We start from the raw sequence: 23261 nt of genomic DNA, 5'->3' as shown, positions 1-23261 counted from the left end.
AAAGGACAGATTTGGGATAAGAAAATCCCCCGAGTACCATGAAAAGAAAGAATTAATCCCAGGACCTCAGCATAGGAAATTATAACAGAACACATGCTTCCTAGAATGCTACCCAAAAATAGACTTTCAGTCATGGACAGACCTATCGCTGAACCTCCCTTTTGCTAACGGACACCTGTCGTGCAATGGGCCAGGTTTTGATCTCAGTTACTCCTTTGTCAGTGTGGAGGAACTCCATCCAAGTCAATAGAGATGCTTCGTATTAAACCAACGTGAGAGAATTTAGCTCACCAGGCCGGTGCTCAGGTCCTGCCACTAGCTCCCAGGCAGCTTCCCATGTGTTAATGGATCAAGACCAAGTGACATCAAAGACCAAACTTTGGCCTGTGAAGCACCAAGAAAGCTGCACTCCTCTGGGGCAATGCAAGTCACTAAGTCCGGAACGAAGCACATGAGAGGCGTGGACAAGGCATTCTCAGTTGAGGGGAGCTGGCTGGGGAACCAATGCCCAGGGGAGATCAGGCCAGGCCAGAGCCTAAGTGTCTTTAGTAAATGTTGCAAAACTATCCCCTTTGGAGACATCTTTCCACCACGAGAATAACACTCAGAGCACTAACCCCACCACCTTCTAGCTAATAAACCCAGACACGGACACCCCCTAAACCCTGACATGGACACCCCCTTCTGCCCTAAACCCTAATACTGAGACCCCTAACACAGAGACTCCTTAAACCCTGACACTGACAGCCCTAAACCTCAGGGGTGCTGGAATAATTTTTATAGTGGGGATGCTGAGAGCCATTGAACCAAACTGTAACCCTGTATATAAATGGAAACCACTTCAAGCCAGGGGGTGTTGCAGCACCCTGTGCACCCCTAGTTCCAGCACCTCTGCTAAACCCTGACACCCCTTCAACCCCTAAACCCTAACACTGAGACCCCTAAACCCTACCCTGCCACCCCCAAAATCCTGACACCAACATCCCCTTCTACACCTTAAACCCTGACCCTGAAACCCCCAAATCTTGCCTCTGACAACCCCTCCTACCCTAAACCCTAACACTGAGACCACTAAATCCTGACACTGACACCCCCAAAAGCCTTATACCAACACCCCCTTTTGCCTAATAAATCTTAAAACTGACACGCCCTAAACCCTGGCACCCCTAAATCCCAACTCTGACACCCCTAGCTCCAGCAATGACCACTTTTTCCACTCCTAAACCCCAAACAACAACAAAACCCAAAATGATCTACCCCCAGCAGAATGTTTACCCCCAACAAGGGAGAAGTGACAAAGACTCCAGGAAGTCCACTAAGGACTAAATAGATACAATCTGTCCCATTGGGCCTGAATCTCCATTCACTGCTGCCCATATAACTGCACCGGGAGAGAGAGAGGAGATCAGTCTGTGTGAGCACAGACTTTGGGATGTAGCCCAGTAAGACGTCCCTTTGAATTATGAACCAACAAGTTGCTCTGATGATTGAGGTGGGTAGTGATTGGTGCATAAAAGTCAAAGGAAACACGTACAACCATCTCTCCGTGGATTACGGGGGCATCTTCTTGGAAGACTCCGTCTGGTTTCTGCTTTTCCAGGATCAGCCATTTCACCGCCCCGCAGATAACTTGGTTTTCAATGGGCACCAGTTTCTTAGCCATGGCAAAGACCTTCGCCACATACGCCGTCAGCCTGAGGGCAGAATCAATCACATCATGATCACTCCTGCCTTCCTGGAATTGCCCTCAGTGTGAAAGCTGGACCGTCTGCACTCAGGTATGAGTTGAGACATTTCACAGCAGTAAATGGAGTGAGGTTCACGTGGGTCAGTTTATGGTAACCTGAGTGAGCAGGAGCTAGGGAAAATGTCACCACTTGTCCGGGAAAGCGCATCCAGACACTGCTCCCTATTACGGCTGGCTCTACTTGAGATGTACCAAGCTCTCCCTGCCTGCAGTGGTCTGACCAGGATGGTGGGGTTCAGGGCTCACTGTGGACAGCAGGCCCCTGGGAACTGGACCGGAGAGTCACCAAATTCAACTTCACATAAGCCAGTGAACAGCCGTCAAGATGGTAACGGTTAGTCTGAGCCAGCTACAAACTAGCCATCTCAAAGTGAAAGGACCTGGAGTTCATTACTAAGGCTGTGAATCTGTCATGGAGGTTGTGGAAGTCACGGATTCCATGACTTTCTGTGACTTCCACAGGTGGTGTGGCTAGTCCCAGGGACTGCCCGAGCATCAGTCCTGGGGGAATTGTGACAGATTTTTGTTACCAATTTGCCTGAGGCGTTAGGTGATTAGGCTGATGCTGCAGGATTGATAAGGGATCAAGGAGCACACCTAGTGTTTAAGTTTTAAAGCTTTATTAATAAAATAACAGCGGTTGGGTTGTGTGTGTTGACCTTTGCTCTCTGGTTTTGGGCTGGAGACTGACTTGCTCTGGATCACATATTGCATGTGTAGGGTCAGGCTAACGCTGAGCAAGAGGGTGCATTAGAAAACCCACTGTCCTCACCAAGTGCTTGCTGGCCGGTCTTTGAAAGCGGCGTATGAGAAGTCGGGTTTTTTGTAAACCATCTGCTGCGTGTAACCTGAAACAGGGAGAGTAAAAAGGAGCTGTGCAATGTCTAGCGAGCGTCTAATGAGGACTTTACATGCGTAAGGCAAACAAAGTCAGAGCTGTGACCCCTGCCACTGCTGCATTTGGGAGGCTCTCCCTTTTTCTGCAGGCGTCTCTCAGGAGGGACACAGCAACTCAAGGGAAGCAAAGGCAGAAAGCTGTCGGGTGGGGAAGCCGACTGGCATGGGCACTGCCCTGTTCCTCACCAGCATGAATCCTCCCTTCGGGGTGGGAACGGGGCCAAGTGATTACAGTGTATGGGGACCTGGGAGGCGGGATGCCTGGGTCCTATGCCAGGCTCCGGGAGGGGAGGGTGGGTTAGTGTTTGGAACAAGGTGCTGTGAGCCAGGACTCCTGGGTTCAGTTCTCAGTTCTGTCACTCACTGCGTGATGCAATGTTGGGCAAGTCACTTCTGCCTCAGTTTCCCCATATTGTAAAAGCTTAATGGATGATGGGATCTTTGTAGTTCAGACTCGGTGCCTAATTTAGGCGGCTCACGAGCGGGCCCGCGGTGTAGAGAAAGGGACACCTTGTTCCTTCAGGAGCTAGGCTGAAACCTACCAAGTTCTCTCAATGATCATGAGATTCTCTCTCCTTCCTCGCTACCAAGTGCCAACCTGACACGGATTTGAACTGTGGGTGAATGGCCTCCACCCCACGACCATCCCATCCCCCACACAACAGCCATGGGCTAGCAATGAACAGGAGCCCAAAAGCCCAGCAGGACTGAAAACGAGGTTGGGTGTTTCTCTGCATAGGAAGGTCTATTCCGAGTTATCATGACTAATGCCAATGTACACTGGGGGAGGGATATTAAACCTCATGCTTCAGGTCTTAAACCAACCTCTAAAGGGAGTAGGAGACCTAAAGTGGGAGGCAGATTCTCTCTCTATTTTAGGGGCTTATCTGGCCCCCATTCCCATAGTACCCGGGTGACTCACAATCTTCAATGTATCTACCGGGGGTGCCGGAATGGGGGCAGGTCAGGGGGCCATGGCCCCTCCCAGTTTTTTCTTATGGTCTTATGGGTGAGTGACAGGGGACAAGGGGGCGGAGAGGAGAGAGCGGCAGAATGGGGGCCGGAGGAGGTGGAGCAAGGGCAAGGCCTCAGGGGGAAGAAGCCTAGTGGGGCGGGGCCTTGGGGCGGAGCGTGGGTGGCCCACAGGGGGAGGGGCAGAGTGGGGGCAGGGCCACGCGCCAGTGGGAGCTTGCGGAGCTCCTGCCATCTACCCTCACAACCCCCCTGTGCAGCAGGGCACTGCAGCTCTCCCCGTTTGTAGAGGTTGGAAATGGAGTCACAGAGAGATTAAGTGACTTGCCCAACATCACACCAGGAGTCTGTGGCAGAGCAGAGAACTGAAATGGTGTCCCCTGAGTGCCAGGCCAGCTGCCTGATCCCTGACTCTGCTTAACGTGAGGTTTCTGAAGCATTTGGTACCGGCCACTCTCCGAGACAGGCTACTGGGCTAGATGGACGTCGCGGCTACTGGGCTAGATGGACGTCGCGGCCAGTCCTGTGCGGCAGTTCCTGTGTCCCTAACGCGAGCCTGAAGCGGGATTTGCTGTCTGGCATGAGAAGTACTTACCTTGCATGATCAACTTGATGGCTTCGGCCCTGCGTTCCACCCCGATCCTTTCCCACTGCTCGGTGCTGTCCAGGTAGATGGTGGCGATGACCGGGGGGGTCATGCCGATCATGTTCTGTTCCCCACAGCCAGACGGCGTCACAATGAGGTGCTTCAGGTTGGCCCCATCGATGGAGTTTTCGACAATGATTGTCACAGGGTTTCCTGGCCAAGGAAATAACATGACGTGAATTTGAGCACGGAGAGCAGGCGCTTGTGGGGACAGAGAGACAGACAGACCTCTCTGCGGGCAATGGCAGATTGAGAGCTCAATGCTGCATGGTGCTGAGCACACCCAAACCCCATAAAGGTTGGATCCTATCCCAGCAACAATTGATCCGGGCCCTGTGTGCTGACAAGCTCCCTGCAATATTCTGAGCATTTCTCACCAAGCCCTCCTAGGTACTTCACTCCAGCCCTGCCAGCGGTGGGGATAGAACCTGGACACTCCCACTCTGAAAGCACCAGCCCTTGCTGGTTGAGCTGAATGGGGTTAAAGGAAGGGTTATTATCCACATTTTGCAGATGGGGACCTGAAGCACAGACAGGCTAAGGGATCTGCCCAAACTCACCAGGGACATCTGTGGAAGAGCAAGATCTTGAACTCAGGCTTCTGAAATACTAAGCTAGGCCTCAAACCACTAGGCCATCATGTCCAGAGACATAGGTTTCTACCTGGGTGCTCCTTATTTCTGTGCAGCTGTCTCTCCTGTCAGCGCCTGCTTAGCCACACACTGACAACGACTTTGCTGTTTCTTGGCCATTAATGCTCGATAGTGCACGTAGGCAGTTGTAACAGAACCAAGTGGGTAATCGGTCCACCTCCTGCAAGTGTGGCTACCAGAGAAGAATTCATTGCTCCCTTCACTCTGTTTCTAAAGCATAAAACACTTTCAAATCAGAGGCCCTTGCCTTGGATGCTGACTTTGGTCTCCGATTCTGTGTCTGGAACCATGTCATCTATATCTGCCGCTTTCACCTTCTCTTCCTGGACTCCCCCTGAAAAGGAAGGACGAGGAGAAGAGACAGTGAAATGCCATCCGTCCAGCCAGCTGAGCTTTGCTGCTGGTCCTTGAATAATACTCTACAACACTCATAGAGAGCCCTGCAAAATCCACTGATGTGCTAGGGAAAAGGGAGGGAGGAGACAGCTGAGATGGGAATCAGGAAACTATGAATACGGGGCAGGCAGAGGTGGCTGCATTTCAGTGGCAGCTGAATTGCTCTGCATATGTGGTTCTAGTCTTCCGTGATGAGTCTGATTTTGACCTCCATCTCAGCCAACACAAAACCAATCCCACTGAAATCTCCCACACACGATCGGATGCCAGGGTAGAATTTTTCAGGGAAGTTTGCTGCATATTCGATTAAGGGTTTGGGTTAGATACAAGGGCTCCAAAAACAAAGAGACCCTCAAATTAGCTATAGATTGTGGAATTCTTTGAGACCTTCAGGATGAGAGGTGCCATGTAAACGCAAAGCAGTGCGGCTACTCACCTGGTCCTTTCGCAGATGGATCCAATACTACAGACTTAATTGTTTTGGACATCCTCATCCCTTCCGGCTAGAAAGGAACGACAAGAGCATAGTAAGCACAGTAGCATTCAGAAACAATGAAGAGCAACAGGAAAAGGTGAGCGACTTGCTGATCTTGTGATCAGCGTGAATCAGGAGTGACTCCACTTTGGAAGTCAGCAGTCAAGTGAAACTGAGATCAGGGTCCGTCCCCATGAGTCTGGAATCTGACCTCAACCTCAGGCAGTGTCCCCTTTCATTTTGGATCCTGGTTAGGATACATCCAAGAAGAAGTCCCTAGGCCAAATTCCTCCCTAGCATAACACCACTGATTCCACCACAGATGAACGGGACAAATGTTTCCCAGAAGCTTGGAATGGGCGACAGGGAAAGGATCACTTGATGACTGCCTGTTCTGGTCATTCCCTCTGGGCCACCTGGCATTGGCCACTGTTGGCAGACAGTATACTGAGCTAGATGGACCTTTGGTCTGATCCAGTATGGCCATTTTTATGTTCTTATGAATCTGGTCTACAGAGTCTGGCAGGGCGAGGAAGTGAGAAGCTCAATTCATTCCATCATTGCTCTGTGACCTCCCTGAAGGACTTTTCTACTCCCAGATCTTCAGTGGAGGATCTTCCTCTCACCCAGCATTGCAGTGATCTCCTGGGGTGGGCCAATGGGACGCCCTTCACAACCCACCAATGCTCCTCCTTTGCTGAGTGATATGAGGTTCTCCCTGGGTTCACTGAGTCTACATTGATTCCAGCACCCGCTGATCCAAGGAGCAATTCCCTGGGCCTGAGGAAATGAACCTAGGTCTCTTATATGACGGCTCAGAGGATCGAGTGCAAGATAACCAAGTCAGCCCCAGCCCTGCTGTAGTTGCCACAGGGGAGGGGAGGAAGTGGGACGAGGATGGAGATGCAGGGTATTAATTTAATAGGTTAAGGTACAGCACCAATTCCAGAAGCCAGCCAATCTGGCCTCCAGCCTCTTGCCATCCAGCAGGTATCATGCCCCCATCACCTGATACCTACCACAACCTTCAGTTTCTTCTTCACGCCATCAGACACAAAAGTGCCCCACACTGCTGCCTTGACCTCAATGTCGTGAGATCCCAGCTGCAATGGCACAATCACTAATGGCACGGCCAGGGAGGACTTGGCTTTGATGTCAAGGATCTGCCGGTATTTAGCCTTGGAAGTGGATGCGCTGCAGAAAACTGGGTTGTGCATCAGCTCCAGCCGGACCTGAGAAGAGGACAGAGATTCATGAGCAGGCAGTCTGCACACCATGACACTGTAGGGCATTGATCCAAAACGTATCCTCTGACTAGAGTTTGCCTTTAATCTTAATAAATAACAGACAGGACTGTACTTACAAAGCATGTGACTGTATCCTGACCTCCTTCCTCAGAGGCCCTTCAGGACCATCCCCAGTTCTGTCTTGCCTCAGAGAGGCTCTCAGCCTGTGGTGTTCTTGAGTGGAAGTAATGAGACCCTCCTGGTCTGAGTCAGCATGAAAGCTCCAACCTGGTACCTATTCACAGATTTGTAGGCCCAGCCAGAGAAGAATGGCAGTCGATTTTTTTTAAATCTCCCTCTATATCACGCAATCTTGCCAGAAGCTGGGAATAGGCAACAGATCACTTGATGATTGCCTGTTCTGTTCATTCCCTCTAGGGCACCTGGCACTGGTCACTGTCAGAACACAGGATACTGGGATAGATGGACCATTGATCTGACCCAGTATGGCCGTCTTAAGTTCTTAACTGGGTGGATTCCATAGCCCTGATCCTGCAAGGTGCTGAGCACCCAACAAGATCAATGGGAGACAAGAATGTCCAGCCCTAAAGGGATCAGGCCCTAGAAGAACAAGCCTTCCACCATTTTGTTTTGGTTTGGCTGTCTGTCAAAGCATTGACACCTCAGGTCCGTTCCAGAGCCCCATGAGGAGGTGAGCTTACCTTAATTGTTTGGTCCCGATAGTTGTAGAGAATAGCCCGGATTTCCACCTGCTCATTCCTCACTACAGAGTAGGGCAGCCGGAGGTCAATGAAAAAATCTTTCATTACTGTTATCTCATAGGGGTCAGCCACACAGATCCCTGCAATGGGGAAAGACCCAGGGTCAGAGACAGGGGGGCTTATACTTTAGTCCTGAAATGTGACTGCTGTCTCCTCGATTGTTCCATCTCACTGTGACCTTTCCAAGGCCCATTGTGGCCTGGGGTCTTTTCCCCATTAGCTTTTCTGCCTGTTCTCTGGAGAACTTGTGTTGTTCCTCACCTTTGGTCTCTGAAAGGCTCACAGCCAGGACTTCCCAGGTGGTGATGGAATCCTTCAGGAAAACGGGCACCGTCCCGGAAGAAATTCTACATGGAAAGAGAAAGACAGAGCCTGTTACAGAAGGAAGGAGCTAGGACTCATGGACATTCCCCAGCTAGGGGGCCAAAATCAAAGGTGGGCAAACTACATACACATCCAGCCTGCGGGACCCTCCTGCATGGCCCCTGAGCTCCTGGCCCAGAAGGCTAGCCCCCGACCCCTCCCCTGCTGTCCCCTCTCCCCCGCAGCCTCAGCTCACTGTGCCACAAGTGCAATGCTCTGGGCAGTGAGGCTGTGAGCTCTTACTGGGCAGCGCAGCTGCAAAGCCGGCCTGACCCGGTGCTCTGTGCTGCACGGTGGTGTGGCTGGCTCCAGTCGGACAGCATGGCTGCCTGTCCTGGTGCTCTGGGTGGTGCAACTGTAACACCACCAGTGCTCCAGTAAGGGAAAGGGGCAGGGAGCGGGGATAGAGGGCAGGGGAGTTCAGGGTGGTGGTCAGGGGGCGAGGGTGTGGATAGGGGGCAGGGCGGTCAGAGGGCAGGGAACAGGGGGATAGAATGGGGGCAGGGGTCCTCAGGGGGGTAGTCAGGAAGGAGGAGGGGGGTTGGATGGGGTGGCAGGGGGCAATAAGGGGCAGGGATTCTGGGGCAGTCAGGGGACAGGGAGGGGTAGATGGGGCAGGAGTCTCAGGGGAGAGGGCGACTGTCAGGGGACAAGAAGCAGGGATGGTAGGATAGGGGGCAGGGGCCAGGCCACGTCTGGCTATTTGGGGAGGCACAGCCTCCTCTAACCAGCTCTTCATGCAATTTCAGAAACTCGATGTGGCCCTCAGGCCAAAAAAAGTTTGCCCGCGCTGGTCGAGATCCTTCTATCTTAGGACTGACGTCCATGGTAAAGCCTTCTTCACCCAACCACTGAAGTATAGAGCCATCTGGAGAGGAACTCGGCGGCTCAATTGCCTGCTGCTGTTTTCCGCGGCACATCGGCAGAAGGTCCTTCTTCGGCGGCGCAACGGGAGCGGAACCGGAAGCTCCCGTGCGCCCCGTGGGAAGTGCACAAAATGCCGCCCCCCAAATCCTGGCACCGTAGGCAACCGCCTAGGGTCGCCTAATGGAAGTGCTGGCCCTGGTGGGAGCTGCACCAGACCACATCTGAACGTGGCTCTTTGATGAATGGGAGTGACACGGCCACATGCTCTTACCCCAGTTCATTTGGTCGCTCAGTCAGCTGCTCCACTTGCCATAGCCAGCTCTCTGGAAACTGGCTCCTTGAGGTGATATCTTCGTCGGACATGAAATCTTCATCCAGGTCACCTGGGAAATCAAATCACAGACCGTCTGGCTTTGCTGTGACACTGATTGGGATGGGGCAAACCTGAAAGGATTTGGGGGTTGGCCTATTCTAGAACTGATCTGAAAGCATCCCTGGTTTGACCTACATTGCCAAGTTTTGATGCTGCCAGCCCAGAAGAGCATGAATTAGAATGTGGTTGAACGGCTGGAGGGGAAGCCACAGGCTTCTTCTCTCCATGCCTGCCTTGCTGTTCCCCAATGAGCTAGCCTTTTCTGGGCTCCTATAACACTGGTATAAGCTACTGGCTCAGTGCTACATGTGCGCCCTCTAGTGGATATTCTGCAAAGGTAAGAGCCTACTACTACTTCTAGCTAGGGGAGTTACCCCTTTAGCTCAAGTGGTAGAGGATTGTGCTTTAGAAACAAAGGTTAAACCTCAGTGGCGACCTGTGAAGAGGTTATTACCCTGACTCATCTGGGTCCCCATATCAACATGGTGCAAGACTAACAGGATTGCTGCCACTGCATTCAAGCCCATCTCCCCCCGGGGGGGATCTGTGAACATGAGCAGGGTTGGTTCACATGGCACGGTCTTATTTCGCTAACAATTCCCCCTGTCTTGTTCCTCTGAGTGATACTGAAACCCTGGTACTTGCTTCTTGCAAGTTGCAGTTGGAGCTCCCGTTGCAGCTTGTCCCGTATGGTCTTGATATAATTGCAGCAGTCGAGGAAGGCCTTCTTGCACTCGGCTGTATCCAGGATGTACCCAACCCGCTTCTCACAGCTGTGCCCCATGGGGTTCTCGTACATCCCATCTTCACAGCATTTCTTCAGCTTCTGGTCCTGGTAATCTGCCGCTGAAATGTACAAGCCAGAAGATCATTCCGACCAAGCTTCTTCTAGTCCTCACTCTCTCTCTCTCTCTTTCTCTCTCATTAATTTACTAGTAGACATGGCCAAAGGGGGAACATAGGAACTGGCACTCTGCTATAATCCAGTATCTTGTCTCTAACAGTGACTAGCACCAGCTGCTTCAGAGAAAGGTGCAAGAAACCCCATAGTGGAATAACCTGCCCACAGAGACGTTTCTTCCTGAACCAATCAGAGGTTGGCTCATCCCCTGAAGCATGAGGGTGTATAGCTCTTCTTAAAAGATCCTATCCTATGGAATGGTGAACATCCTCCTTTTCCATGGAAATGGCTCATCCTTTTTTGAATCCTGCTAGGCTCTTGGCCTCAATACAATCCTGTGGTGGTGAGTACTATGGGTTAGTTATGCATCATGTATGAAAATAGTTCCTTTTATAAATTCTTAATTAGAAACCGTTCAATTGGGTTGAGTGTCTCCTTGTGCTTATATGGGTAATGTAACAATGTAGCTGTTGTTGTTATTTGAGTTGTGTAGCATTTTGGGTCCCCAGTCATGGCCCAGAACCTCACAGTGCTGGGGGCAGAACCAACACAGAACAGAGAGACGGTCCATGCGCCACAGAGCAAGTTACCATTCATTGTTTTCTATACCTCTATCGCATCCCCTCTATAAACTGACCAGTTCCGATCTCTCCCCATGTGGAATTCTATCCAGACTCCCTGTCTCCTGCTACAGGAAATGCAGCTGGCAGGAGGCTGTAGCAGGGTGAAACTGGTCACGCTAGGGAATCGCATTCCTGCTTTGCATGCTTGCTTTGACCAAGGATAGCAAATCCCCTGATTAGTACCTACTTTTGATTGCCTTATACTCAATGAGCTGAACAGAGCGACGCCGGCGTTTCGCTGGCTGGGGACACTCTGGATCTGCAGAAGGAAGTGAGAAACAGAAATTAAAAACCCACCCACCAAGTGAGGCCTACACTCAACTTGCTGCCATTTCTCTGTGTGGATGTAACAGGGTAACTTTCAAACACCACATCTGGACAATTCCCAAATTTCTGAGAATGGTCTAGGCCTCAATGAGCAGAATCCCATTGATTTAGGGGGAAATAAGGAAACCAGAAAAGCCATTTTGGCACATAACATATTGCTCCTTCCTGTCCCAGCTGGGAGCCACATGAGAGCTGTTGGGCAGATGCTCAGCCAGCCAGAGCAACCAGAAAGAGAGGAGAGTGAAGGAGGCTTCATTCCTTCCTCCCTTCTAGCACACTGGCCCAAAAAGCCTGTAGCCTGGGGCAGAGAGAGTCAGAGAGAAGCACCAGCCATCTGCCCATCCCTTCCAGGCCAGGGGGAAGAAAGATACTTTGAAAGTGGGAGAAACCTAGTGAGCTAGGAGAGAATCTTTGAATCCCCTCCTTGGAATCATCCCATTCTTAAAATTAATCCCTCTTTTAATAGGTGGGCTCCAGTGAGAATTCAGGACCTTATTCTCATCCCCCACTGTAACCCCAACATTTCCATTTCTAGGCCGGTCCAGTGGGATTTGCCCTGCTAGACTGATGTCCCTACTCTGGGCTCATGGTGTAGGTCACTGTGCCTTGCTTTGATGACTCTTTCCTCCCTTCCTTCATCGCTCATGGTGACCGTTCAGAGTGATACCTGTTCTCTGGGGGGTGGAAATCCTACTGCTTGTCTCCAGGGCCAGTCCAGCATCCGTAAATACCCCCAGATTGTTCTTTCCACTGCCAGCTGTACAGCCAATGTCACTCTTCTCCACCGAGTCCCAGATCTATGAAGCGCAAATACAATGGTCCAGCATGATCCCAAAGCATTATACAGGCTGTGAGCCAGATTCTGGTTTCAGGTACAACCGTGCAATCTGCAGTAACTCCACTGACTTCCTTTGACTAGCTTTGTGTTTGCAGCAGTGTAAATGAAAGTAAAATCTGAGCCGTAAGTAAAGGCCATTCTGCACCAGCAACACAACCGATTTTAGGAGGAGAAAAAGAATTATGCAGCCAGTTGAACCCAGACAGAGGAGGATGTTTAGGAAGAGAGAAATTAAATACCAAAATTAGAATTCAGCCAGAGCACCAAGGCCCTGACCCTTGTTGAAAGGGTCACAGGATATTTAATTACCAGAACCCGTGTTTGATAAGTCAGCTGAGAAATGGCACTTTCAGTAGCATTGCATCCCCTAAAACCTTGATAGGGCCCGGGGATCAGTGCTGACTCACAAGAAAGCGCACCCTCTGTTGAGTCACTAACACTTTTCCCTGCAGCACAGCGCCCCCTAATGTTGCACTGGGACATTGGGTTCAGCTCTGACTGGGAAGGGAGAGTGCCCCCTACTGAGCACACCCCCACTCCCTGATGTACAGCACCACCATGGGCACTGAGGTGATAACTGTCTCTGAAGGGAGGGCGCCCCCTACTGCATCACCCACAGAGTTCCCTACAGCCCAGCACCACCTGGGTCAACACTGTCCAAAGGGCAGGGTGTCCTTTAGTGTGTCCAGAACAACGCTCCCTGCAGCACCCTGGGTTTCACTGGGTGTCTCCCATCCAAATACTGACCTGGCCCGGCCCAGCTCAGTTAAAGTACAGTGGAGCTCACACCCCAAGCGGCAGCTCTGCAAACAAAAGGCTCACTTCACTTTTCGCCATCCTGGGCGTAGAGCAAGGATAAGAGCCAAGCTGCATTGTCCGCTATAAACATCACAAGTTACAACCAACATCTTTCATGCCCACCTTAGATTGTGTAATTTTGTGCTTTTTGTTCAGAACGTAGACACCTTTGTCCACGGCCACTAGGCCGACATAAGCTTTGTGGTCTCCTTCCAGCTTGAGTTTCATTGGCGTTCCCGGCTCATGGATTCTCCTGTCTTCGTTGGAGGCTCCTTTCACCACTAGCTGTATGAAAGAGTGAAGGGAGAGGTTTTGTTTTAAAGCAGAGGGAGCAGCTATGAGCTTGTCCTTTGCAAAACATAGGAGAAAAGGAGGTAAGATCTCAGCTTCCTTGAGCATCCGAAAGTCTAGTTCTGATCTCAGTGGCAGCTGTGTAAATCTGGAGTAGTTCCACTGACTTCAGTACTGTTACTCCATATTCATGAGGGTGTAAACTGAGAGCACAATCGGACCCAATCTCCATGAGGTCCCTTTGTTCGAGCCATGATGAAAAGGTGACTTTGTCCCTCAGGCAGCCCTGAGAAATCTACAAAGTTTGAACTGTAATGGATCTGCTCCGTGGGCCCGATTCTGATCTCACACTGGTGTAAATCAGGAGCAATTAACTGGAGTTACAGCAGCTCAACATTGTAGTTACATCACAGTCAGGTCCCCTATAGGCATTAGGAGTTACATCTGCTGAATTCATGGGCCAGAAATAAGAATCTTACTCTTGTTAGCCCTGAAGAACCAGCCCAGCCCTGGGAGAGGGAACTGGAATCAATTCTGACTTTCCAAATCATCAGTAAAATGGCTAATTTTGGAGCAGATACAAAGCCAGATACTCAGCTGGCGCAAGTCAGTATAGCTCCATCCACTTCAATCCACAGACTCTTTATTGCTGAGCTAGAGGGAACCACAGCTTGACTCCCGTATCCCAGAGTGGGTTGACAGCATTGACTTGTGGGGACTGGGGAACATCTTTGTACATGCAAATCGATCAAATCTGTTCCAGAATGGGAGACAGTCAATGAGAAGCCCCACAGTGCCATTTTTAGAGTCCCTTTTGAGAGTCAGTCGGCCCCTTCATAGGTATTAACATGTAGAAGGCCAACTTGAATATCAACCTACCGTTCCCATGCAAGTGTCCTGGATGTCCAGCCAGACCGAGTCTGCTACAATCTCCGAATTTCCTACTTGGTAGTAAGCCACGATGCGGAATGAAGGGATGAGGTCTGGAGTGATGGGCAGGGACATGGTCACCAGATTTTGTCCCGCCTGCCTGGCCTGTCTCCCTACATGAATGATCTTCCCTTTGTTCAGGATCTAACAGGGAAACATGAGATGTGGATTGTTAAAGGCCACAAGAGTTAACACAATGCGTGATTTAGATTCCATGAATCTTCCCATCCACCAGTTTTCTACTAGTAAGAGATGGTCACTTGCAACTTTTCAGATGGGCATTTACATCTGAGCGGAGAGAGGAAAATAAGCTAAAATCCATGTGTTGCAGGAATAGGGTCTATATGCGGTGGTGCTAATATTCACCAAATCTGATTCCCAAATCTAAGTATTGTTTATGTTTCACCAACAGAGACCATCCCTCCTTTCCCCCATCCCACTCACCAAATATACTTCATATCCGTGCTATATGGCAACTTTATTATTTGACTGTCCAGCTCTAAAAATAACAGAGTGGACCTACTACTCTGCACTGAAAAAGTCGCAGTAACGTCTAGTGTTCAGAACAGGGAACTGAGAGCAGGGACTCCTGGGTTCCATCCCCAGCTCGAAGAGGAAATATGCTCTAGTGAGTGCACGGGGAGGAGTCAGGACTCCTGGTTCCAACCGCAGATCGAAGAGGATGTATGGTTTAGTGGCGAGTGCAGAGGCATGGTTGTTAGGACTCCTGGGTTCTGTCTCCAGCTCCTGGAGGAAGTGGGCTCTATTGATTATCACAGGGCCTAGAGTCAGTAACCAGAAGTGGATAAGGGGTCGTCCCCATGACTGACTATTTCATTCACACTGCGACAGGGTGCTGGGAAAAGGGTTGCAGCTTCAGCCCTCTGTCATGCCCACTCCTCGCTAGGGGAACAAATTAGAGCAGGCTGGAGGTAACCTGGCCCTAATTGAAGAGGCAGAGACATCTGCTACCTAATTAGCCTGTGGCTGCATAAAAGTCTCAGGGGAAGGAAGCCAAGGAGAGCAGGAGAAAAGGATAAAGGAAGGGAATGAAAGCAGGGAGGTAGCGCTCCCTCCCTCCTGCCTGCAGACGATGAAGGGTTACTTGTTCATGGTGAAACAGTGGTGGGAACAAGCCTGAGAATAAAATGCACCAGTGCACTGTGTTTACTAAACCCAGGGTCTCAGAGTGACTTTGTGAACCTAGCAGAGGCAGGAGCCAACCGGGCCCTGCCACACTCTGCTACACACATAATCAACACACTGCCTGACTGGGAAGAATTCTCTGCTACAGGTTCTCCTTACGCGCAGTGGGACTATTAAAGGACAGGTGGAAACTCAAATGATGCCTAATTTCCAGGAGATCCCAGTACCCAGGGACGCAGCACTTACTATGTAGGTGAAATATTGGATCTGGTTCAGAACAGCTGGATTGTTGCTCTTCAGGTGGAAATTCACAGGTAAGTTGTCTCCAGATTTGAGCTCAGAAGCCGTCACCGCCAGATGGAGATAGTTCTGAGACCCTCCTTGGGACTGATAGGCTTCAGCCACCATGGACTTAGAGGCCTGGCGGTTTGCTGGGAGGTTGGGATGGGCAGTTTTTACCTGCAGGGGAGGTGGAGATAAAATCCTAGTTGAATCTGGGAGTGAGCTTAGGGTCTCTAGCCCCTCACGCTGGGTCACACCATGAGCAATAGCAAAGGAAGCTTCCATTGTTGGTGGATTCTGCTGCTAACAGCCATTCTAAGCATGACACCTCAGAGAAACGCCAAATGCCACTTTTAATTGGCCTGTCGCTTCAGCACAGTCCTGCTGGGACTCCAGATTTCTGGACTGTCAGAGAACATGTCCCTGAACAGAGGAGACTGCCTTGCCCCTTGCAGGAGAGAGGAATATAGAGGGATTCTCTCAAGTGGCTGGACACAGATAGATCCAGTGTTCTCTTGGGCTTTGTAGCTTGAGCCTGGTGTCACCTCACAGGGTCTTCAACTAAGCAGCCGTGCGCTGTCTGCAGGCCTCCTTTGCTGCATGGTGGGTACCTTCATTGTGGCAAGGGGAATAATCTGGACCTGCTTATGCTCATGTCAATGTTTTCTGGGATCTCTTCTGGCCCCATCATGGAGCACTGGTTACATGGTGATCAGAGCATCTCCAAAACCCAATGGCATACAAAAAACTGACCCCAGGTGCAGATGGAATGCACAGAGTTCAGTTACCCCCCTGCTCAGTGCATGAGAGGGGAGTGAATGCCACCAACAGGGCATTGCCCTCAGGGTGCATATAGTACTTAGCCCAGACTCAGCGTTAGAAGGTTACTCACCGTGATGGCAACCTGCGGCCTATCCCCGGGCATGTTTATAATCAGCTTGGCAGTTCCATCTCCCTGGGTCGACCCAGATGACTGGAATCCTTCAGCCTGTACTCGGACACGGGGGGCTGGAGAGCCATCGGGGTTTGTGACGTAGACCTGAGGGGCACAATCAAAAAGGGATCCATCAAATAAGGGGTGCAGCGCTCCCTGCATCCTAACTTCAAATCAAATTGCATGTGTAGCATCTCAGGTCCATACCCTCAAACTTCAATGGGAATTAGGCACCTAAATAACTCTGAGGAATGGGGCCTTAATGATCTGCTGTATCACACCACAAAATACACACACATTTTAAAAACTACAAGCATACAAAAATATAAAACCACAACTTCAACCCTTCTCCTGAATTCAGTTTACACTTTTATACACCCAACAAAACAATATACAAAAATTAAGAATAAATTGATTCATGTAGGCCAGAGAGGAAATTAATTTCACACTAATCTTTTCTTGTTTTGGCCCCAGGCAAATAAGGCAACTGCCCATCTAACCAAAACACACAGAGGGAACACACACACACACACACAGCCGACTGTTATCAACATTAAACAGAGCAGAGCACCACACTGGTGGCATCTGACAACAGTACCCATGCTAGCTTTAATTTCACTACCCCGGGTCCTGGAACAGTGAAGCCAAGGCAGCGTGAGCATCAGCGCGGGCTAGCGCCATGAGTAATTATCCAGGGTGGGCTTGTATAGCTAGCGCTGCCGCAGTTTCACTGTTCCTGGACCCAAGCTAGGTGATGGAAGCTAGTTCAGGGATGTCAGCTAGAGCTCCAGGCGCACCCCGTGACTGAAGTCTAGACATACCCGGGTCTGAAAACCCTCAAGACTGCAGAGATCAATGGCCTTGCAAAAGCCATGGGCATTTTAAAGGTTTAAACCTATTACGCTGTTGCTCCAAACCAGATAAGCAGCTGCTCCGACGGACTCCCTTTCCCCCCCTCCCTCCCGCCGTGCTGTTTCTCTCCTCAAGCAAACACTAGCTGTAGACATTCATCCCCCTGCCTGCCTCATTCACAGCAAACAGGAGCTGTGTTTGTTTTTTAGATAAGCAGCTCCGGGAGCCCCAAGTTCACAACAAAACAAAGAGAGGCATCATAACAAAACAAAGAGAGTTCTTTAGTTAAAAGCATTATGGGAAAATCTGGAGGCCAATTACAGCGCTTTTGGTGGCCACACTGGCGGAGCAGCGCTGCATCACCAGCGCTGCAATAGTTATACCCGAGGCAGAGCAGGAGTACAGCCAGCGCTGCAGCCAGGGAGATGCAGTGCTGTATGTGCCTTGCAAGTGTGTACGGTGAGTAAGTTGCAGCGCTGTAAACCCACCACCAGCGCTGCAACTCTCCAGTGTGGCCAAGCACTAAGTTCTTATACCACCCTCATCACCCTAGTACCCACAGTTCTCTCCTCTTTATACACCTCAGGCAACAGTGGGCATGATCCAGAAGAAGAAATATTACCATGAGTTCAAATGGCATCCCCGGCTTGAAGTACTTGGGTGTTTTTGTGAAGTGGATCTGATAGGGAGATGTCACAATGTTAATTCCGGTTCTCTCTGCTTCCACCATGTCGCTGCCTACAGAGAAAAGCCCATGGGTCAATTAAGGACAAAATTTGTATTGCCTCGCTCAGTTTTAAGGTCCAGGCTAAAACACAAGGAATAGGCCATGGTCAGATGTTGATTCTTGTGATTTCATCATGAGTCTCCTGTTTAAATTCCTTGTCTTCAAGCCCCAGCTGCTAGAATCACCATATGGCATGAGAATCTCAGCTGTCATTTAAAAGAAGAAATAAGTTTCTAACCCTCCTGGTTGCAGAGAAAAGCTTCAAAACACGTCCCAAGTGCAATCTAACACCTCAAAAGCCAGGAGAGAATGAAAAAGCACCCAAAGTTTATTATTTTAAAAAACCTCATGATTTTTTCATATGATCTCTTGATTTTGGGAGTGGGGGGACTGACTTGTGATTTTTGCACATCAGGGGTTGGCATTACTGCAGGATATTGAGCCTGATTCTGTTCTCACACCAGTATAAATCAGAAATAAGTCCCCTGTAGTCAGTGGCACTGTAGCAGTGAAAACAGAATCAGTCCCTTTCATGCTAAAATGACTTATTTTAGCTTTTAAAGATGCAACAAGAAAGAACAAAAACAAAGTCTCTGAGAGAGAGAGAGAGCACAGTGTGTGTGTATCTATATAATAAGATTCCAGGACTGTCACTCTGTCCATGTACCACTCTGAAGCCTAGAACGTCTGTTGCATCTGTGTGAAGTGATGGAAGCAGCTATACAAGCAAGACAAGGTCTCTTTTTAGTTACAATATCACCAGGTTCAATCGTCTCCGGGATTTGAAGTCTGTTACAGGCCAATTTTTAAGTCCCCAGCCATTCTGACTTTACCAGCCTGGTGTACAGCTCCAGTAAGGCATATGCCATGCCAAGAGTCCTAGACCATTGTGATAATCACACACAACTTTACCAACCAATCACCACCCTTACTCTACTACTAATTTGCATGCAGTAATGTCATTGGTTGTTTGGATTACTTGGTCCAATTGCCACACCCATGCAACGGCACAGGCTTTCAGCTACTAATTTCATCTGTAACAAGCTACAGCTGCTCGGAACAGAATGGCTGCTCCCTCTGCAGAGAAAGTTTAGAAATCATAGCTATGTAGAGCTGGAAGGGACCGCAAGAAGTCATCTACTCCATCCTCCACACTGAGGCAGGAGTACGTATGCCCAGACTATCCCTAAGAGCTGACCCAGAGCTCTTAGAAATGGTAAGCTGCAATGCACAGAAAACAAAGGTGCAACAGTTTCAAGCTACTTTTGCTGGTGTAAATCTGGAGTTATTCCGGGTGTGACACTACATCCCATATTCTTTATAGAAATATTGTTATAATATAATTACAGCATAACTGAGATATGTTTTATGCAAGATGGGTCTTGTGAGATATCATTGGAAAGGTTATGATTTACTGAATATGAATATATATGTATCTTAAGTTAGAAATATTTACTATACATTGTACTACAAAAGTATTTGCACCTGGAGAACGCCCACCAGACAAAATGCCATCAGTCTGGCTGGCTAGCTGGATACAAGTCAATAGACTATTAGGGAGAACAATAGGACTTTGAAGAGGGTAATCTCCCATCTTCCTGGGATGCTGCAAATGGACTTTGAGTTATGGCTGCAAGGTCATATGATTAAGTCACCTAATACTAGACTCCATAATAAAATTAGTACTTTTCCACTGGCCAGGGGTGGGAATCACCCTGGAAGAGAAGCAACAAAGAGTTCTGTGGCACCTTATAGACTAACAGATGTATTAGAGCATAAGCTTTCGTGGGTGAATACATCTGTTAGTCTATAAGGTGCCACAGCACTCTTTGTGCTTTTTACAGATCCAGACTAACACGGCTACCCCTCTGATACTGGAAGACAAAGGATTCCCGCCATATGTAAAACTTATTTAAAGCAGGGAAGTGAGATAATCAGGGTCAGTTCTTCACTGAATGCCCACCCAAGATGACTGCTGAAAACACCTAAGACTGATCTGGGGAAGACAGGACTGAACTCAGGCTACAGTGTTTCTGACCTGTGAAAGAAATACCTGGAGTTTTAAGCTGCAAGCAAGAGCAGCTTGCCTTCAAGAAACTCTGCAATCTGCCTAAAACAACATTTAGGGTGAGAAATTACTGCTTGTAACCAATTTCTTTAGTATCTGAACTTATCTTGCATTTTTGTTTTGTTTGCTGGGTAATCTGTTTTGATCTGTTTGCTATGCCTTATAATCATTTAATATCTATCTTTTGTAGTTAATAAACTTGTTTTTGTTTTCTCTAAAACCAGTTTGTGGAATTCATAACTGGGGAGCAAAAAGCTGGGCATATCATCCTCCACATTGAGGGAGGGGGTGAATTTCATGCGCGTAGACTGAACAGTTCTCTGTGCAGTGCAAGACGGTACAATTTTGGGTTTACACTCCAGAAGGGGTGTGCACTTGAGTGCTGGGAAATTCCTTAGCTGAAGCCTTCCCGTGCAGAGCTGATTTCAGTGTCTGTGTCTTTCTGCAGCTGGGCGTGTCCCTCCTCGGTCTGTGCTGGAGGAGGCTTGAGAGGGCCTGGATCAGCAGGACAGTGTAAGGGAGCCCAGGCTGGTGGAAAGGGCAGGCTCAGTGGTACCCCAGCGGGGGAGAGGAACCTGTCACACCAGATTTACCTCAAAGCAAATGAGATCAGAATCTGGCCTGCAGCCTTTAAGAGCTGCAGAACCCTAAGCAGATAGGGCCTTATGCATCTAAATCAACACCTTGAACTGCACTCGGCACCAGTTTGGAACACCAAGTGAATAAAGCACTTGGCTGTGCACTTATTGCTGATGCTCACCAGATTCTGTCAAAACGGTGACAGAGACGTAGAGCGAGTGGCCAACCAGTTCGTTCAGGTTGGCAAACCGAGCCTGCAGCATCGCTCTGGTCAGCGTTGCTTCCCCATCTCCGTCTTCTATCTAGGAAGGGAGAGAGAGTTTCATGACCTCACCCACACAGTTTCCCAGGAGGCATGAATCCCTCCTCACCACAGCTGAGAACAAGAATTACCGAGATTCTCTTGAGAGACTGTGGGATACTCCTCTTCTCATCATCCATCTTCACCCCAAAGAGGACAAAGGCATGGCCATCTAGTTTTTTCCCATATAGGTACCTGGAGGAGATACGGATGGGTAAGAGGTAAGATAGGTAAGGAAACCTATTGCTGAATATTATGGCCTCATGCCACAATTCTCCTCTATAGGCCCAGCTCCTTGGTCAGTTTCTCTCTCCCATGTTCCACCATGGTAAGAAGTGGACCATCATGGCTATGGTGCATTATGGGAATTTAATTCCAGATAGCAAGTCCAGCCCATGGAGAAGAATGGAAAAATGAAACACCTGAATGGCAACTCTCATGAGGCACTGCGCCAGCATTTCTGGATCACAAGGTTTTCAGACTTTTTTTTTTCCCCATTTTTGGACATTGGTTTTTGGATAAAAAAAAAACCAAACAGAAAAAGGATGCTCTTCGTGAAAAAAAAATGTTTAGTGGAAAACATTCCCAAAGTGATGCAAGACTTAGGTTTCTTTCTGCACTAAAACCTGTGGTTGCTACCCCACTCAGCTGATCCCTTCCATCCGCTCACAGACCCACCTCGCAGTGATAGAAACCCTGAATTCTTCATTGCTATCGATGTATAAAAACTTCTCAGATGGTTCCAATATGACTTCGAAACTCGGCAACACTGGAAAAACGAGAGGAGAAAAGGAGAACATTGAGCTTGTAGGAGAGGGTGGGTTGCCAGCAAAGCCAAGCCAAATGGAGAGTCTGCTCCAAGATGGTGTCAGGAGAGTAGAGACAGACCCGTTCCCTGAGCCTGGGCCTGGTGGATGCCAGATTCTTACCGTACTCCTTAACATCAAATTGTGCACTGAAGGTCTGCTGAGGGGAGTCTTCATACTTGGCTGTGATCTTCCAGGTTCCCAGACTGGAGGAAGGAAATAAGAAGGAACACTGAATGCACTTAACACACACATTTCGCAAGGCCCACCTGGCTCACTTCTTTCTCCAGTAATTTTATCGGTTCCTGAAGGTAAATCTGAGCCATACATGGAACTCAAGCCATCTTCAGGGAACTACAGGAAACCTCAGACAAGTCATTTTTTGCTGCACCTAGATGTTTTCATGAACCAGAACTAGAGGCAGGGACTTGGAGCAAAACATCAACCTTTGGCCAGCAAGGTTTGGGAAGTTTGGATCGAAACTTTATGGCCGGCACTTGTTTCTACAGTCTGCGTGGACCAAAACCCTCAATCCAAACACCCCCAAATTTAAGGAAACTCTAATCCAAACCAAAATCAGGGCCCTCACTCACCAGCTCACTGATGCAATTTTCAGAGTAGTTGAGCATTCATAAATCCCACTGAATGGGAGGTAGGATGCTCAGCACTTTTGAAAAACAGGCCAACAGGGCCTAATCCTGCCTTCACATACTCTGGAATAAATCAGGAGTAATGGCAAGGAAGTCAGTGCAACTTCATTCTGGTGTCTGCGTAGACTTGGAAAGATTTTTTTTTATTGATACGTGTCATTGATTTCACTGTGCACACGCATACCGACAAAAACACATTTATATAAATAATATCAAAATTTACAGATAGGCAAAGCAAGAAAAATGCTGCTTGAGAACTTACTACAGTTTGATTTAAGGCTTTATACTTTGTGTATTTGGCCATATGATTATCCACTGAAACTATAAGAAATATAAATCAAATTATGCCAAGACTGGGTATCATAGAATATCAGGGTTTGGAAGGGACCTCAGGAGGTCATCTAGTCCAACCCCCTGGTCAAAGCAGAGCCAATCCCCAGAGAGATTGTTGCCCAATATCCCTAAGTGGCCCCCTGAAGGATTGAACTCACAACTCTGGGTTTAGCAGGCTAATGCTTGAACCACTAAGTTCTCTCCACTCCTCTCAATCAGGGGCGGCTCTAGGTATTTTGCCGCCCCCAGCATGGCAGGCAGGTTGCCTTTGGCGGCTTGCCTGCGGGAGGTCCCCGGTCCCGTGGATTCAGCGGCATGCCTGCGGGAGGTCCCCGGTCCCGTGGATTTGGCAGCATGCCTGCGGGAGGTCCCCGGTCCCGTGGATTCGGCGGCATGCCTGTGGGAGGTCCGCCGAAGCCGTGGGACCAGAGGACCCTCCGCAGGCATGCCGCCAAAGGCAACCTGCCTGCCGCCCTCA

General features: G+C 49.3%; 1 protein-coding gene across 1 annotated transcript in view; it reads right to left on the bottom strand.

Annotated features, from left to right (window-relative positions):
* The window catches only part of LOC123353466 (complement C3-like), a 49664-nt gene that overhangs the window by 17604 nt on the left and 8799 nt on the right, over positions 1-23261 (bottom strand). The window contains exons 6-26 of the mRNA XM_044994567.1: positions 21924-22006; positions 21673-21763; positions 21087-21189; positions 20875-20995; positions 17942-18057; positions 16426-16572; positions 15498-15710; positions 14055-14249; positions 13008-13169; positions 11916-12045; positions 11109-11180; positions 10043-10243; positions 9296-9407; positions 8056-8141; positions 7735-7874; positions 6806-7018; positions 5748-5814; positions 5163-5249; positions 4212-4415; positions 2520-2595; positions 1535-1694 (exon numbers count right to left, since the gene is read on the bottom strand). Coding sequence (XP_044850502.1) covers positions 1535-1694; positions 2520-2595; positions 4212-4415; positions 5163-5249; positions 5748-5814; positions 6806-7018; positions 7735-7874; positions 8056-8141; positions 9296-9407; positions 10043-10243; positions 11109-11180; positions 11916-12045; positions 13008-13169; positions 14055-14249; positions 15498-15710; positions 16426-16572; positions 17942-18057; positions 20875-20995; positions 21087-21189; positions 21673-21763; positions 21924-22006 — 2779 coding nt within the window. The remainder of the gene's footprint in view (positions 1-1534; positions 1695-2519; positions 2596-4211; positions 4416-5162; positions 5250-5747; positions 5815-6805; positions 7019-7734; positions 7875-8055; positions 8142-9295; positions 9408-10042; positions 10244-11108; positions 11181-11915; positions 12046-13007; positions 13170-14054; positions 14250-15497; positions 15711-16425; positions 16573-17941; positions 18058-20874; positions 20996-21086; positions 21190-21672; positions 21764-21923; positions 22007-23261) is intronic.

The sequence above is a fragment of the Mauremys mutica genome, chromosome 20 (genome assembly GCF_020497125.1).
Source record: "Mauremys mutica isolate MM-2020 ecotype Southern chromosome 20, ASM2049712v1, whole genome shotgun sequence".
In the NCBI taxonomy this organism is placed as follows: domain Eukaryota; kingdom Metazoa; phylum Chordata; order Testudines; family Geoemydidae; genus Mauremys; species Mauremys mutica.
This window is presented reverse-complemented; position numbering and strand designations above follow the sequence as displayed.